The sequence below is a fragment of the Sphaeramia orbicularis genome, chromosome 16, assembly GCF_902148855.1.
Source record: "Sphaeramia orbicularis chromosome 16, fSphaOr1.1, whole genome shotgun sequence".
Classification (NCBI taxonomy): Eukaryota; Metazoa; Chordata; class Actinopteri; order Kurtiformes; family Apogonidae; genus Sphaeramia; species Sphaeramia orbicularis.
The window spans coordinates 28,272,825-28,290,033 of record NC_043972.1 but is presented as its reverse complement, the minus strand read 5'-3'; the positions used below and the strand labels follow the sequence as shown (position 1 = coordinate 28,290,033).

General features: G+C 37.8%; 1 protein-coding gene across 1 annotated transcript in view; it reads left to right on the top strand.

Annotated features, from left to right (window-relative positions):
* Window positions 1–17,209, top strand: part of LOC115435291 (transmembrane protein 65-like) — a 64,618-nt gene that overhangs the window by 27,293 nt on the left and 20,116 nt on the right. Inside the window, exons 3-5 of the mRNA XM_030157602.1 lie at window positions 5,705–5,749; window positions 12,280–12,347; window positions 16,910–16,964. Of these exons, the coding sequence (XP_030013462.1) occupies window positions 5,705–5,749; window positions 12,280–12,347; window positions 16,910–16,964 (168 nt within the window). The remainder of the gene's footprint in view (window positions 1–5,704; window positions 5,750–12,279; window positions 12,348–16,909; window positions 16,965–17,209) is intronic.

The window sequence follows — 17,209 nt, the reverse complement described above, 5'->3', positions numbered from 1 at the left end:
CAACTCTTTGTCTTTTGTATGCTTTCAGCCTTTGCATTGGGTATTTTCCCGGCGTTTAAATCAGGTTCATATAAATGTCAAGATACGTGATTTCCGGCCACATATCAATGTTCGTAGACCACTTGTTGTTTGGTAGCTTGTATGGATCCGTGTCGAGTCCAATTGTCTTTAATTTCATGTTATATTCCACATTTTTCCCGGTCTGGCTGTAGTTACTGCTATACTCCGTGACGTTGAGCCGGTTTGTTTTTGCCACTCAGTCAGACTTAGAGGGGTGTGGCCCAGGGAGGAAGTGACGTATGTGCATTCCCTCTATGACTGAATCAAAAGTTGTTATGCAGTTATAACTTATGCAGAAACATTGAAGTTCTGAAAGGGTTAATATGTGTGTTTGCACTGCTTTTGCAAAAAATTAACATTCATGTATATGCAGGCTATATTTAGAATATTTTTGCCAATTTTTCTCACCTTCATACAGTCTTTTCCCACAAGGAATTGAAACCCTGAAGTTCAACATTTGGTAGTTTTGAGGAGAGCTGAAGTAGTTTGAGATATTTATGCTTAAAAAATATTGATATATGATGATTTTACAGCAGTTTTTGTGCCAGTACATTTTTGGCTCGAGGGTCAGTGGAGGGTAGTAAATTAGAGGGATACACTAGAATTAAAACATAGCTTTTCATTTTATCCACCACTTCTTTTAGCACTATTTGACAGCAACACACAAGCAAGGCTAAATGAGCAATATAAAAAATGGATGGCTAAACACAGCTTTTGGTGCGCTCACTCTAGTGTATTATTTAGGCAGATGGGTTGCATGAAAGCTAGCTAACATCTGCAGTTTTAAGCCATGTTTTGAGTGTTTCAAACATCCTTGTCTATGAATCATATATGGAAACTGAAAGCAGTCTGTAAATGAGAGGTTCTTGCACTGAGCCTTTTACATTAAGTGTCTCAGTAGGTTTAGAGTTTCACCAATAAAATGAGTTAAGTGCAACATATGGGCTATCAGAGGAATGCATCATCAAAATGCAGAAGTGAAATATTTAATGGCAGGAGCAGCTTTTAGGGTTTTATTCACAAAATCGTCAGCATTTTAAGCAAGTATTTTTCGATTTCATGGTTCATTTTATGATGGATCTAGCCTACTACTGTAATTTTCTAGCTGACTTAACGATTACCAGACTAGATTTGTGTCTAAAATAGTGACAGATCTCACTTGTGTTTATCTGTAAACATGACATGACAGATGAGGGCTGTGTGGTTGACTCTACAGTGGAAGGAAACAAGACAAGAAAAGCCTGTAGAAGACTAAAACATGGCTGCTCTACTGTTTAATCATGCTCATGGTTAGCTACTTATCACAGCCCATTAAATGTTTTCACCAGTCCTGTCTACTGTGATTGTGTTCTCTGGAGACGGCAGCTCGGGGGGCTTTAAAAACCACTGTGCAATCAATACTTGATGGCAGGGAAATTCTGTTGCCCATAGACACTCATGTCAGCCATCACACATTTAATAAAAGGCTAGATGAAGCCTACTGGACTGAGAGAGAAACATTTCAAGGGCTTCTGTTTCTTGCTAATAGCTTTTTTCATGTGACTAGTGATGACACTGTGACTCAGCTGCATTTCCATTTGGCCTCATTCTTTTTAAATGATGGAAAAATGTTTGCAGGAGCAGGTTTATGAATTCGGGCCACAAAGATGCATTTCATACTTATTTCCATATGACAGTGGGACAGATTAGGACTATAGAATGATGAGAGCTTGTGCTGTATCATCCGTCAGCTTAGTCCGATGGGTCATGAAGTTATTTTTCTAAAGTTTCTGTAAAAATATTCAAGAACTTGAAATGAGTTGTTATTGTCCCCTCTCATTTTTCACCCCACAGTCATCGAACTGCAGTGTTCGTCTGTCCATTGGTGTTTATCTCCTTCATGTTTGGTATGTAGGTTCAACTTGGGACGCTCTTGGAGCAATTAGACATTGACCTTAACCTTCATTTTCAAGGTCAATGCATCAAATTTGGCTTTTGACAACGGTGTCAACACAATTACTCTTCACAAAATTGTTAATTTTCCATCATGCTTTGTATTTGCGCACAACTTGGGAAGTTCTTGGATGAGTTGCTTGGGCGTCAACCTTGACCGTAATTTTTGAGGTCAAGTCAGGGTTGATGCATCAAATTTGAATGGCAATGTTGACCTACATTTTTCACGTTTTTCAGAGTCGGTGCATGATTATGGTGGCTGGTGGGAGAAGTTAGCACAGATGAAGCAAGGGGATAGTGAGCAACAGAGGCATAGGTGAGGGCAGTAGGGCTGCACGATATTGTAAAAAACTGACATTGCGATTTTTTTTAACCATGCAATATTTATTGCAATATGAAAAAATACTCAGGAGGATATAATAGCTGTGTGGTATCGACGTAAATGGTCAAACTAATTAGTTGTGTTACCTCTTGTTGTGGCAACAGGTATCGTCCTTCTTGTAGCCGAAATAATTCCTGATAACTGACGTTGCTTTTCTTTTTGGCACCAAGTCTTCATTTACAGTGATTTTCTCTTGTTCGTTGCTCATTTTTCAATGTTGTTACCAGCGACTCACTCCAAACTGATTAAGAACGACTGTGATTGATGGATCACTGTGCACAGTGTGTGTCAGGTACCCTTGAAATTACTTGAGAACATGTTGAGTTCATTTGCTTCCTACATCACAGGACCTGCGATGTGACTATTGCGTACACGTACATTGCGATGACTATGCTCAAACGATGTATTGCACAGTTCTAGAGGGCAGCAATAACTGTCTAAAGGTGTGGCCGAGGGGTTGTTACATCATTCATCATGGGTGTTGTTATAAACCTGTTGCAATAGATTCAGGAAGTAATGAGGATAAACCAAATTACATGGACTAGACTCCTAAATTAATCCAAAGATAACACTTTACGCTGTGTGTGTGCTTCTGGTAATGGTTGACATTTATAAGGGTTGACAAGCTATCAAGTTCTGAGACGCTTACAGATATATTACAGCTGAGACTGATTCAGCATCGGCTTTGTACAGTGAAAAGACAGAAGCTGCAGTTGATTGATGGTGATTGTTGGTTCATAGTAGTTGGTATTGGATCTCTGAGAATAAGCCGATCATTGAGAGCCTTTAATTAAATCCTATAACAACCCCCAAAAGAGTGAGCTGTGGTAGGAAATGTGCTTGGCATTTAATTGCTGAAGTTATCAATCCTGTGTGGATGGAGTCTGAATCTCTGCCAGTTTCTAACTATTGCATACTCAGATGTTTGAAGCTTTTGTGGTGGAGATATTTGTCTATAGCATGTGAAATGAGATCAACTGTTTTACAATGCGCATGGGGAACGGGGAGGTAGACAACAGAGAATGGTCTATAAACAAACAGGATTTTAGCTGGAGGCGGTAGACCTTACTCGCACATTTTGGTTTGTTGCAGCAAGAGAAAGTGGCGATTCTAATAACATTAATGTTTCATGCTTCAGTGCCTCTCCTACTTTTACAATACAAACACTACAGTCGATTCAATTTCCAAGATAACACCTTCCCCCAACACAACATAAAGTGAATATAAGCACCCAAGCACATGTGAAGGTTACCTTTGGCACCTGAAGTATCCCAGAATGCTATGCCAGTGAGCCAAAACCATGGAACTGATGCACAGATATGGTTATGCATGGTGTCTGTTAGTGCTTAAATGAGCATACCAGCAGTTTTTTTTTTTTTTACTGACGTGCAGATAAGTGTCTGTACTGAGGTGAATGGTTTATACCTTATTGTTTCAGCAACATGAGACTAAGGCTGAACTGAAGACTGTTGTATGGAGCTGGTAATGTGACACCTGTTCCCACAAGGGGAGATGGATGTGTAAATGTGTGGAGAAAGCAGAGAGGGTGGAAGGAAAAAGACAGAATTTTATGGCTTTCTTGCAGTTTGCAAGATTATATGACATACAGTATGTTATGACTGTAGTGACTTAACATTCTCTAAGAAATATGTGATTTATTCTTACTGTATTTCCTCAGTTAGTGGCCATAATCTTCGTTTCTCTCAGCTGGTACCAGGCCTTTATTGCTAATTTGCTCTGTTTATTAAGTAGAAACGGCCATGGCTCAGGAAGTAGAGCAGGTCGTCCAATAACTGAAGGGTTGGTGGTTCGAATCCTGCTCTGCCCTAGTCATGTGCTGTTGTGTCCTTGGGCAAGACACTTCACACACTGGTGTATGAATGTGTGGTGGTGGTCGGAGGGGCGTGGTGTGAATTGGCAGCCATGCTTCTGTCACTGTGGCTAAAAAAGTAGTTTACCACCACCAGAGTGTCAGTGTGAGAGCGAATGAATAATGGATCAATAATGTAAGGCACTTTGGATGCCTTGAAAAGCGCTATAGAAATCGAATCCATTATTATATTTAGTGCGAAACCTTATTTTGATCTGCTCATATTTGTAATGTACTGCAGTTAATTTCGCTACAAATGTAGAGCTTCCTTAACTGGTTCCAAATAAAAAAACTAGCAATTCAGTGGGTAGAATGGGGCTCCTACTGTGTGAACATAGTCTTCCTGTAGCACTTGTATTTTTCTACAAATAACAATTTTGCTGAAAAGACACACATGCAGAGACCAGTAAGTAATAACATGACCAAAAAGTCATTTGAAAATAGCCGGATTATATTCAACATATTGAATTAAACTGGCCAAACTAGAAGACTATCTTCTAACGCCTGTCATATATCTTTTTTTTTTTTTTACTAGCCTTTATTTGAGGGGCAAGCTTTTATTAGTTCATGGCATCCTCACCCCCGGCTATGATAAGAGACCTGACCTGTAAATAACTCCTGGCTTTATTTGAGGAAATATGAAGGGATTTTCTGTATGTGGGGGGTCAGTCATGTGTTGAACCCTGACAACAGGGAGCCCACTCACAATATGGTGTTGACCAAAATGCTCGACCCTAGCTAAGGTTTAGGGTTAAGATAAATCACTCTGAAATAAAAATCTATGTAATTCGCCCACAGGTGCTGAGTGGGGATATAATTTGAGGTTTCAGCCACCCTCACTATTAGTAAGACAAAACTAGGAAACTACTCCAGCCTTGTTTGTGCTACAGTACAGCAATAATACCCTCAGCTCATAGAACAGTAGACTTCATTATAGGAGCTACCTTTTCCACAGATGTCAGCAAAATAAATCCAATTTAATGCAACCTGGTGAAGAAATTATCTCGTCTCCTGTTTTTCACCCTTAAAACCAATACGTTGTTTTACTGGAGGTCTGTGTGTGTTCGCTCTGGGCTCGGTTTGCTTCCCCCTTTGATGTCCAAATAAAAAGTGGTTATATCTTGGGAAAGTTTTCTCACTGAGACACTAATTATAATCCTTGTGCTGCTGGAGCTCCTCTGAGGCCTGACTGGCAAATGCATTATCTTTTCCTGACGTCACCTTTGGCCTCATCTGTGTCTGCCGGGTCTCGCTCAGGGAAGGAAGCAACAGAGAAGCTCCACACTCTGTCTTCCTTTTATCCCTCCTTACGTCTCTATTATCTTCTCCTTTGCACTCGCTCTCCCTGATAGCCTCTGATAATTAAAAAGTGACATTTTGTGGTGACTTTCACTTCAATAAAACAGCAGGGCAGAAGAGATGCAGAGATATTTAACATGTATTTTTCTGCTTCTTTTCAGGGCAGCTGGATATTGCTCCACCAACTGCTGCACAATTAAGATATGGTAGGTTATTATAATGTTTTTCAGTTCATTCATCATTAAATATGTATGTTATTTGTGTCAAGTGGTTTGCATGATTTGTTTCTCATATTTTGTATGAGATACATTAATTAGTCATGGTATAATGTGGGTTTAATATAAACTCCCTCAGCTTGTGTGTGCATACTGAGAGTTAAAAGTATATTTTATAAAATTCCAGTGCTTTCAGTAAACCAAGAAGGTTAATGAAGTTTCAATCCTAATTAACATTTTGGAGAAGGTTAATGTGATTCATTTGTGACACTTTGTTCCGGTGTCCACAGAATAGGGATGGTAATAGTCATTTATTATATTTGTACATATTCACCCATTGGCACCACCATAAAAGTCCATGGTGTGAGTGTCCCAATTAGAAAGAAATGCACCAGATATACCTACAGGGATGAAATTGGGATATGTTGTCTCGATTTATTTAAATACAGATATATTTATATACCTTACAGTGCAAAAGTCTTAAGCCATTTCTAGGTTTACTATTTTTGCAGGTTTGAAATAAGCTTACGTATTTATTTCTCTTTTTTTCTTCAAATTCAGCAAGGGCATGCAGGAAATATGTGCACAGCCTTAGAATACATACAAAAAAACAGAACTAAATGGGGAAAAAAGTCATATAACATCTGACATTTGCTAAATGAAACCTGGTATGAAACATCACAAAATGAATGCAGTAAATCTCATATTCTAAGAGAAGGTACACTTTCCCCTGCAGAGCCAAATCAAACCGATATCTCAAATCATTTGTCCCACCTGCTGTTAAGTTTTTAAATAGCCTGTAGGCGAGCTTGTTGGGAACAATGCACCATTAACTATGATGACTTATTTACTGCATTATGTGGGATTGATTGTTTTGGTGGTACGTGAGATATGTCCACTTCTGTTCCAAATCAAACTGCCCGTCGGGGACATTAAAGATTTTTCAGTTCAATTCAAATCGTCTGAACAAAAGTGTTAGAAGAAGGTCAAACTAATTACTACCACTGTGATTTATAGAAGCTGTTTTTTCCCTGAAACTTTTGTTTTTAATGCTGTACATACTTCCATATCTAGATTGGATCTTAATACACAGACTTTGAAATACATATGTGCAGTCACTATAATTTGTGACCAAAAGTCCTCTATTTAAATCAGTTCCTCCTCTCTAAGTGTGTTTTCTTAAGTGTGTTCTTTGATTTGTTGCCAGTTGACATAGCCAAGTCTCTCAGCCTTTAAACAAAGCTTTATTGTGTTACGGAGGCTGAGACGTGTTATGAACATGTAACAGGAGAAGAACAGGGAGGAAGGACAAGTTTAAGGCAAGGTCCTATTTATTTATTTTTTCACTAGTTTCCCATTTTCAAGTTTATTGTTTTTATATGACACTTGGAAAAGAAAAATATTGGCGCCATAGTGCTTCACAAAGACCAATGACATCCTGGGAGAGGTTACACCAGAGCCGAGGCATTGTTAATATCAGAATCTGAGGAAGAGAATAGGCAGCCAGTGATGGGATGCTGCAGTGTTTTGTTATAATTTCAACAGGAGATGCAGGCAGGAAGATGCTGAGGCACAGAGAGAAGTAATCATCCAGTCTAGAAGATATAACTGCATGAATAATTGTTTATATTTCTGAATATTGAAATGGTTTGATGTTGGAGAAACTGGAGTTCATAACAGAATTTGGCTGTCTGTGTTGGCATCAGTTTTAACACCAGGATTCCTTGCTGTGGTGTGATGTAGTTTGAAAGTTACTGTAGTTTCTGAACAATAATTGTTCTTTGACCTGGGTGGCTAAATAGTGAGAGATCCTGTTCTTGATTAGGATTTGGAATTGCATTTTTTAGGGCCCAAATATTTGAAGCAAAAACTGCACGTTTTGTATATACTGTCTAAATTGACACTTATTTAGACAGTATTAATTACTTTCTAAACACTTAAAATCTGTATCATACAGAGCACAACAGCATTGCATTGTACCAAATCAAATCATTTGCAATTGTACTGCATCATAATAAAGGTGAAAAATATTTGTATTGCACTGATAGTTAACCTCATATGCATCTTAATTTACCAGACTGTTGGCAATGCATGCACGGCGGATCAGCATCAGTGGTAGAAGTTCATATTCCCAGCACAGAAGAAAGCATTTTAATGAACATTTACTGTATTATATAGTTCAGCTGATGTATCCAGAGCAAAATCAAAAGCCTTTTAGTATTTAGAAATGAGATTGATCATTTGTGACCAGTAGTCTTATATTTAGCTTAATCCTCCTCTTTAAGCTTGTTTTCTCAAGCGAATTCTTTCTTTTTGGCTTTCATTTCCAGAGCAAAATCACAACATCTTGCGTAAAATATATTGCACTTGACATTTAAAGGTTATTTTTAAAGGATTTGATCTAATAAGGCTGTAATCGGAGCATTCACGCTGCAAAGACACATCATATATGCATTTAAGTCAGGCTGGGCAATACATATTATGACATAATTATAATCTTAATTTAGCACTGTCATTTCACAGCTAGAAGCTCCTGGGTTCAGTTCCACAAGGGCCTTTCAGTGTGGACTTTGCATGTCTCCTGGTGTCTCCCAATATCTAAAAACATGCACATTAATGGCTTAATTGATTAATCTAATGGTCAATCTGTAGGTGTGAAGGTGAGAGTGATTCATCTGTAAATGTCAGCCCTGTGTTGTGAACTGGCACCTTCACCAGAATCCCCGTGATGAAGCGGTTCAGGAAATAAAGAATTAACATGATTATAGCATAACATGACACATTTTTAACATGCAAAATGTATTCAGGGTTGAATGTGTTGCATTCTCAGCTAAGACGATTATTTTACTGATGCATATTTTGCTGTTGAATACACATTTCGTCATTATAATTATGGTTCTGAAAATACTTGGGACTTAAAACCACAATAAAAACAGCTTTTGTATTTTTTTTGTAAATAACAACACCAATTGCACTCATTTTGTGTATGTTAAATCAATATTGTGGAAGTCAGGGAAAATAAACAAACTAGGCGCATATCAGACCACGGCTTTGTTTTTATTTTTGTCTCGCTTTTATATCGTATTGTTCTTGTTCTGTTCTTTCTGTAATTGTTTAGTGCAAATAATGTAAAACCACAACTAATTGTCTGGTTTCTTCAGCGTTAACACAAGACCAAAAATCAATAGTGGCTTAAATGTTTACTATGCAATCTACACGAGCACACCCATTTACATTCTATACACCTGAGTGCTAATACAGGCTGACAGGACCTCAGATTTCCTCTTCTTGCCGACAGGTCAGAAAGCCTGCTGGTTAACACAACCTGTGTTTATCTTTCATTATTTTCTCAGCTACTCAAGACAGAGAGTCGCTTGTGACTCAGAAAAGGCATCATGTGATGAAATGATCCCGTCCTGTTAAAGCCGACTGTTTCTTTTATGCTGAAAATGCAGTTTTTCCTGTTTTGGCTCGAGAGTTATGATAACACCACTGAGTCAAATGGCACTCAGCTGGTTGTCTTTGGAGCAGCTGTTTCGAAACAGCAGAACATAATTTTCCTTAGCGTAGCATGTTTTTGCCATGTCTTTTATTAAAGGGTAAACACATGATGACTTCTCTGGGAAAATGTTGTCTTATATGACAAGGAAATAGTTCTTTACTTTCATCACAACATGAAAAAATAAGTGTAGTCTTTTTGTAATCTGTTCAAGCTAAGGGTCCCTGTGGCTACTTATCCATTATTTCTAGGTGGTTTTCATCCTAAGTATTGTTTTGTTTCTAGCCAGAGCTGAACATTATATTTTTTTCTCTATTCTAGCTATATTCACTCTGAAACAGTACATTTGATAATGATTCAGACACTTCTACATCAATTTCACAGGTGTTACCTTTTGTTGAACCCAAATTTATTGAGGAAAATGTTGTTGTTTATGAAATTTGCTCCTTTCATTTTTACCTGTTAGACTAAGAAATGGATTTAGGGCTGAGCAAGATCATTCATTTATTCATTTAATCGTGACAAGCCAAAACTAGTGAGGAAGGTGTACGTAAAGAATATAGATTTGAGCTTTTTGGAGATTTTGTATGGTTCTGACATGTGCAGAGGAGGGATAGTTTATATAGTGTTAGAAGGATGATGAAGATGGAGCTACTGTCTCATGGACGTGGTGAAGGAGAAAGAAAAAAAAAAAAAAAATGCAGGGGACAGGGTCAGATGGGAGCGGCCAAAAGTGGTAGTAGTTGTAGTAATAGTTTGACTCTAAAATTGTACAGGGCTTTAACTAAATTTCTTTGTTTGCAGAACTCTGTTGTACATTATAGGGCTGTGACCACGTAACCATCACAGCTAAAAACAGAATTTAGTTCACACCTTGTGTTCTAAGAAGGGTTCCCAGGGGGTCTTAAAAAGTCTTGAATTTACAAATCTGCATTTAATACCTTAAAAAAGTCTTTAAAAGGTATTAAATTTGATATGGTAGCTCTTAAGTTATGTTGTCATAAACTTGTTTACTGTATTTAAATGTGTCTGTTAAATGTCCAAGCTCCAAAGAAAGTAACGTTAGTCGGCTCAGTTCCGCTCGTTCCAACTCAACAATTTATGCTGAAATTAAGAACCAGTTATCGCTAACTTTGCAGCCGCTGGTGAGAAATGATCGCAGAAGAGAAAAGTAAGCAAGGGGAAGTGTAAACTTCATAATGCCTGCTTGAGGAAAAGATCATTCTTAACCTGATTGACACGAGTTTTCCTAAATTCTAGGAGTCACGAATTTCTGCCAGTAAGGCTATGAAGTAGGCTGTGAAATGGGCTTTAAATTCTGTTCTAAGTAGTCTTTAAAAGGTCTTAAAAAGATCTTAAATTTAACTTGTAGAAACCTGTAGGAACCCTGTCTAAGGCCACGTCCAGATGACAACAATCGTGGTATTTTTCTTTTGGATTATAAATGTTTTGCGTCCATACATGTATCATTCCAAGGCATTGGTCAAGGCAGACGGCCATCCTCCAGGAGTCTGGGTCTGCTCGAGGTTTCTGCCTGTTAAAGGGAAGTTTTTCCTCGCCACTGTCACCAGTCACAAGTGTTTGCTCCTGGAGGATTCTGTTTGGTTTCTGTAAATTGGCTTAGAGTCTGGTTTTTGACCAACTCTATATATAAAGTGTCATTAGATAACTTTTTTGTGATCTGGCATTATATAAATAAAATTTGATTGATTGAGTGATTTAATTGGTTTTCCCCTGTAAGTCGCTTTGGAAAAAAGCATCTGCCAAATGCATAAACATAAACATAAACATTTCAAGGAATATCTCTGTTGGGTTAAACCGGTGTAATATGTATGCCACACCTATATGTGGCGCTGTACACAAACACAGACAGAGCTGTAGGATGCACTAAAATCACAAAAGAATGCAGTGAGCATGTGCATAAGGTTACTTCCAGGGTTTTCTTCTTCTAGTCATATGATACTATGGTATCATCATTTCAAAAAGTGGTGTTTTTCCTTTCCATACAGCAACACGAGGGCGGCGTAGTGAGATTTTTCCGCTCTGGGTCCCAACGTTCTCCAAAAATACCGTTTTAGTGTTTGACGTAATTTCGTTGTCATGTGTACAGGGCATAACTATCTGCTGTTAGGTCAGTTGATGTGTTGCTCTTCAGCTCCTGTTTGTTTTTTCAGTAGAGAAGCTACAAACTAAACACAGCAGAAGTTATTTATGCTGCTTTCAACACCAAAGGCTGGAATGCTCTTGTTCCTTTACTTCAGACTGCATTTATGATAGAAACCGCCCCAGGTGTAGCATTAAAGTTAAAGTGTTCAAGATCAGGGTGAGTAGCTCTTGTGTGTGTTAAGGCCAAAGGAATAAAAGAGCGTTTCAGCAGAATAACGCCTTTTCCAAAAGAAATAAGTGGCACTGAAAGGCGATTGTGCTTTACGTAAACACTTCTATACACATCAGTCACTCAAACCAGATTAAACTTTACTTGAACTTCAACTTGAATGGATTGAACAGTCTTGGGGCTGTGGGTGGCATTTACATTTACTCGCGACACACACATTATTTATGCATCAAATAGGCAAATATATTGTTTACCTTCTGGCGACCCTTTTTGGGAATGGTGCTGCATGATATGGATCACTCTATTTGCACAAGACTGATTCCCAAATAGTTTTTTTAGACAGTGAAGTTTGACATTAAAGCTACACTTTCTAAATGTGAACTGTATCTTGTGTCGCTGTGTGACATGCTTTTATGTATGTTTTTTAAAGTATGCACACACATTTTATTGACCCATAATATCTGTATATACATAAATATAACATCTTACAATTCATAGTACATTATATATGAGTACATAAATCACAGATCTTAAGTAATTTGACTTTTTATCAGGTTTTTATGATTATTTTCTGCTCTACAAGGCTTGATTATATCCATTAAAGTCTGTTTAGGTTGTGTATTTGCTAGTGTCAGACTTTTTTGTATTTTTTGCATTGGTAATTTATTGTTTGTGTTGTTTTTTCAGTTCTGCTGCACAATGCACTCCCATTTGTTGGATTTGGATTCCTGGACAACTGCATCATGATTGTTGCTGTAAGTTTCTTAACGCTTTTTTTGGTTGAACAGATATTTTACCCAATGATTGATGTGCATAAGAAGAGTTATTTACATATCCTGTGTACACAGTAGCATATTGCCGGAAACTTAAATGCATTCGCAAATTCAGCACATAGAACACTCTAGAGATACATTTGAATTAATTTGCCAGAGAAAGAATAGAATAACAAAATAAGAAAATTTAAAGCTGTGAAATGTAAAGCAGAGAGCTGAGAGAATATCTAATACTGTATAAAATGAGTTCAAAGTCTGCATACACAGCAGGGTCTTTTGATAGATCATGATCTCATACTGGAGATGATGGATTCTTCTGGGGCCTCTACAGGGAGGTAGAAGAATACATAATAGAGTAAACCAGTAAATAGAGCATAATTAAATACCATAGCTTTCCCAAAAGAAAGAATCAGACCACACTGCGTTTTTTTCTCTATTTGATCTTAACTCTGCAGATGCATGAAACTTCAAATCAATAAATAATCACTCTTTTTGGCTTTGATTCAAATGGTCTGTGGACAGTTCATACATTTGGTGAAATTGTCTTTTTAAAATTCAGTCACTGTAAAGGACTGTGCTCGACTTCAACAGCCTTCATTTCCCCTTCCTGTTCTGTTAGAGACCTAATGCTCCATGCATGAACATGACAGGCTGCTTTCCACTTTAGTCACATCTGAGAAAGATGAAGAGAAGAAAGTTTGAAAGTGACGTCTAGACTTTTCACCACATTACTTGGCTGAAGTGTTAAATGTTGCCGTGGGAGACTGATCAAAGGCAGGGGTGTCAAACATACAGCCCATGGGCCAAAACTGGCCCTCTAAACGGTTCAGTCTGGTCCACAGGCTGAATGCGCGAAAATTACACAGAAGACACTGACAGTAAAGAGTGTCACCAAGTCTTGACAAATTGTTTTGATCATGAAGTTAAATGATACATTTTTCAGTTTCAGTTGCCTGTTACTAAACATTATACCTTTGTGGATGGCCAGTGTATGTTTTGGTAATTGGATTTTCTTTTCAGAAACAAAAGAAAAACTAGTGGTTAATTGATTTTCGTTTTAAAATAGAGGAATTAAAATTGAATTTCAAGGCATTTTTCTTTTTCAGTGTCAAAACAGATAAACTAAATTTAAAAAAACAAATTGATTTTCATTTTCTCTTTCTAATAACAAAAAAGAAAGATTTGTACAAACCCATCGTTCATAAGAATCTTTGTGACCTAGGCATTAGCGCTCTTTCCTTGAAAATGACAACATTCAGTCTCAGAAAATGAAAAAACTGCCGTTATTCCATTTCTGTCATGTAGCAACTTTCTTTTTTGTTATTAGGAAGAGAAAATGAAAATCAATCCATTTTTTTTAAATTTGGTTTAGCTGTTTGACATTTGTTATGGAAAAATAATACTCAACTAATCTGTCTTCAATAAAGGGTCAGTTCAAGCGTTCAGTGTCAAAAGTATTCACTTTATTGGAGCTCCAAGAAAGAGATGCACATCAGGCAAAGGCTGAGCCCAAAAACACGAGTAACGATGTAGTCTTCTGTCTCCCATAAGATAAAGATGAGAAAATTATGGTGTGTTGAAAGAGTTTTGGTTAGTGCCAGGAACTTAGAGATAAGACCCCTGTGAGAAATGTCGGTTTGGCCTTCTACTCTGGACACAACACAGAAGAGGTCAGAAAACTGCTCCATAATACACAGTGACATGTGTATGCATGTGAAGATATCTGGAATAGAGTTAGAAGCCTATATGATATATGAAATACATGGAAATATATATGGATATAAGTAATTTAGCCATTACATACTTTAAAAAAAAAACGCCTTGAAATTCAATTTTAATTTGTCTATTTTAAAACAAAAATCAGTTAACCAATAGTTTTTCTTTTGTTTCCAAAAAGAAAATTCAATTACCAAAAGACACACTGACCATAGATCTGCTGTGATCTGTAAGTTTTAATGCATGTATGTAAATGACAAGCTGAGGCATAATAATGTTGAAATTGCATTTGTTTTTCTTGAGAAATGTCAGGTTGTTCATCTATGTTCAGATTATTCACATATTTATATACAGTACAGGCCAAAAGTTTGGACACACCTTCTCATTCTTCGCATTTTCTTTATTTTCATGACTATTTACATTGTAGATTCTCACTGAAGGCATCAAAACTATGAATGAACACATGTGGAATTATGTACTTAACAAAAAAGTGTGAAATAACTGAAAACATCTCTTATATTCTAGTTTCTTCAAAGTAGCCACCCTTAGCTCTGATGACTGCTTTGCACACCCTTGGCATTCTCTTGATGAGCATCAAGAGGTAGTCACCTGAAATGGTTTTCACTTCATAGCTGTGCCTTGTCAGGGTTACTTAGTGGAATTTCTTGCCTTATTGATGGGGTTGGGACCATCAGTTGTGTTGTGCAGAAGTCAGGTTGATGCACAGCTGACAGCCCTATTGGACAACTGTTAGAATACATATTATGGCGAGAACCAATCAGCTAAGTAAAGACAAACGAGTGGCCATCATTACTTTAAGAAATGAAGGTCAGTCAGTCTAGAAAATTTCAAAAACTTTGAATGTGTCCCCAAGTGCAGTCTCAAAAACCATCAAGCGCTCCAACGAAACTGGCTCACATGAGGACCGCCCCAGGAAAGGAAGACCAAGAGTCACCTCTGATGCTGAAGATAAGTTCATCTGAGTCACCAGCCTCAGAAATCGCAAATTAACAGCAGCTCAGATTAGAGACCAGATGAATACCACGCAGAGCTCTAGCAGCAGACACATCTCTACAACAACTGTTAAGAGGAGACTGCGTGAATCAGGCCTTCATGGTCAAATAGCTGCTAGGAAACCATTGCTAAGGAGAGGCAACAAACACAAGAGATTTATTTGGGCCAAGAAACCCAAGGAATGGACCTTAGACCAGTGGAAATCTGTGCTTTGGTCTGATGAGTCCAAATTTGAGATCTTTGGATCCAACCGCCGTGTCTTTGTGCGACGCAGAAAAGGTGAACGGATGGATGCTACATGCCTGGTTCCCACCGTGAAGCATGGAGGGGGAGGTGTGATGGTGTGGGGGTGCTTTGCTGTTGACGCTGTTGGGGATTTATTCAAGACTGAAGGCAACCTGAATCAGCATGGCTACCACAGCATCCTGAAGTGACATGCCATTCCATCCGGTCTGCGTTTAGTTGGACCATCATTTATGTTTCAACAGGACAATGACCCCAAACACACCTCCAGGCTGTGTGAGGGATATTTGACCAAGAAGGAGAGTGATGGAGTGCTGCGCCAGATGACCTGGCCTCCACAGTCACTGGACCTGAACCCAATCGAGATGGTTTGGGGTGAGCTGGACCGCAGAGTGAAGGCAAAAGGACCAACAAGTGCTAAGCATCTCTGGGAACTTCTTCAAGACTGTTAGGAAACCATTTCAGGTGACTACCTCTTGATGCTCATCAAGAGAATGGCAAGAGTGTGCAAAGCAGTCATCAGAGCTAAGGGTGGCTACTTTGAAGAAACTAGAATATAAGATATGTTTTCAGTTATTTCACACTTTTTTGTTAAGTACATAATTCCACATGTGTTCATTCATAGTTTTGATGCATTCAGTGAGAATCTACAATGTAAATAGTCATGAAAATAAAGAAAATGCAAAGAATGAGAAGGTGTGTCCAAACTTTTGGCCTGTACTGTATATTTTCAGACTATAATTTTTCTTTTTTGCACTAAGACAATGAGAAAAGTTTGTAGTTCTCATTATTTATTAGTTGTTATGCTGTTATTTTACTGGTCTGGCCCATTTGAGGTCAAATTGGGCTGTATGTGGCCCCTGAACTAAAATGAGTTTGACATCCATGATCTAAGGTAAAGATAAAGATGAAACAGACGGTTAAAGATGTAACATTTATATGAATGTAACATAACACCACTAGAGACAGCAACAAAATTATTGGTGTCATGGAGTAGAGTTTCACTATTAATACTATATTTGGATACAAAGTTCACCTCAGTTGCAAGTAAATATTGTATCTTCTCACTCACACTAATGTTTTTTTATATACTAGAGGAAATCTGCACAATGTTGATAAAAGGAAAAATTAGTGTGTCTCCCTGTTGTGTTCTTACCATTAATTAGTCTTATGTAAGTATCCTAGTCTGTTATGGTCTTTGTGTATCCTGTAGTGTGAATCTGATTGGTCTTTATATGAAGAAAATATAGAAATATTTTCATTTTAAGACGTCATCCTTTATGCTAAGTGTTTTCCTGTGTGTGAACTGTTATTGTTATTGTGTGTAATGTGTATAATAAATGCCTGACATGGCAGCTTTTGGGTATAAAAGTGTTTTCCTTTTTGGTGGTCGGCAGAAATCTCTCCTGATACCATGACTGTCCTTGGTTGCTGTGTGAGCTCGTATTTGTGCACAAAAGACCTTGAAATAAACGGAGCATTTCTTCCTCGAACATCTTGCCTCAGAGTAGTGATTTTCAGTCTGAAAATCCCCATAGTTGAACTAATTTATTTCTTTTTGTGTTTTACAGGGCACACAGATTGAGTTGTCCATTGGTGTGATCCTAGGCATTTCAACAATGGCTGGTAAGAGAATATATCGCAGCAATAACAAATATTTAGTTTATTTTCACATCTTTTTTTAAAATTTGTGCTCATTCTTTTGTACAGACTCAGCAGTGGTCCAAGTTGATATTATATTATTTATGCACTTATGGTTGGAACAAAGCTGCTTGTGCCTACTTCTCAAAACATGTCTAAAAATAAGTGAATTTATCTGTCTTTGCCAAAGTTTTCCTTGGAGATATATCTGCATAACTGCGCTTAGTAAT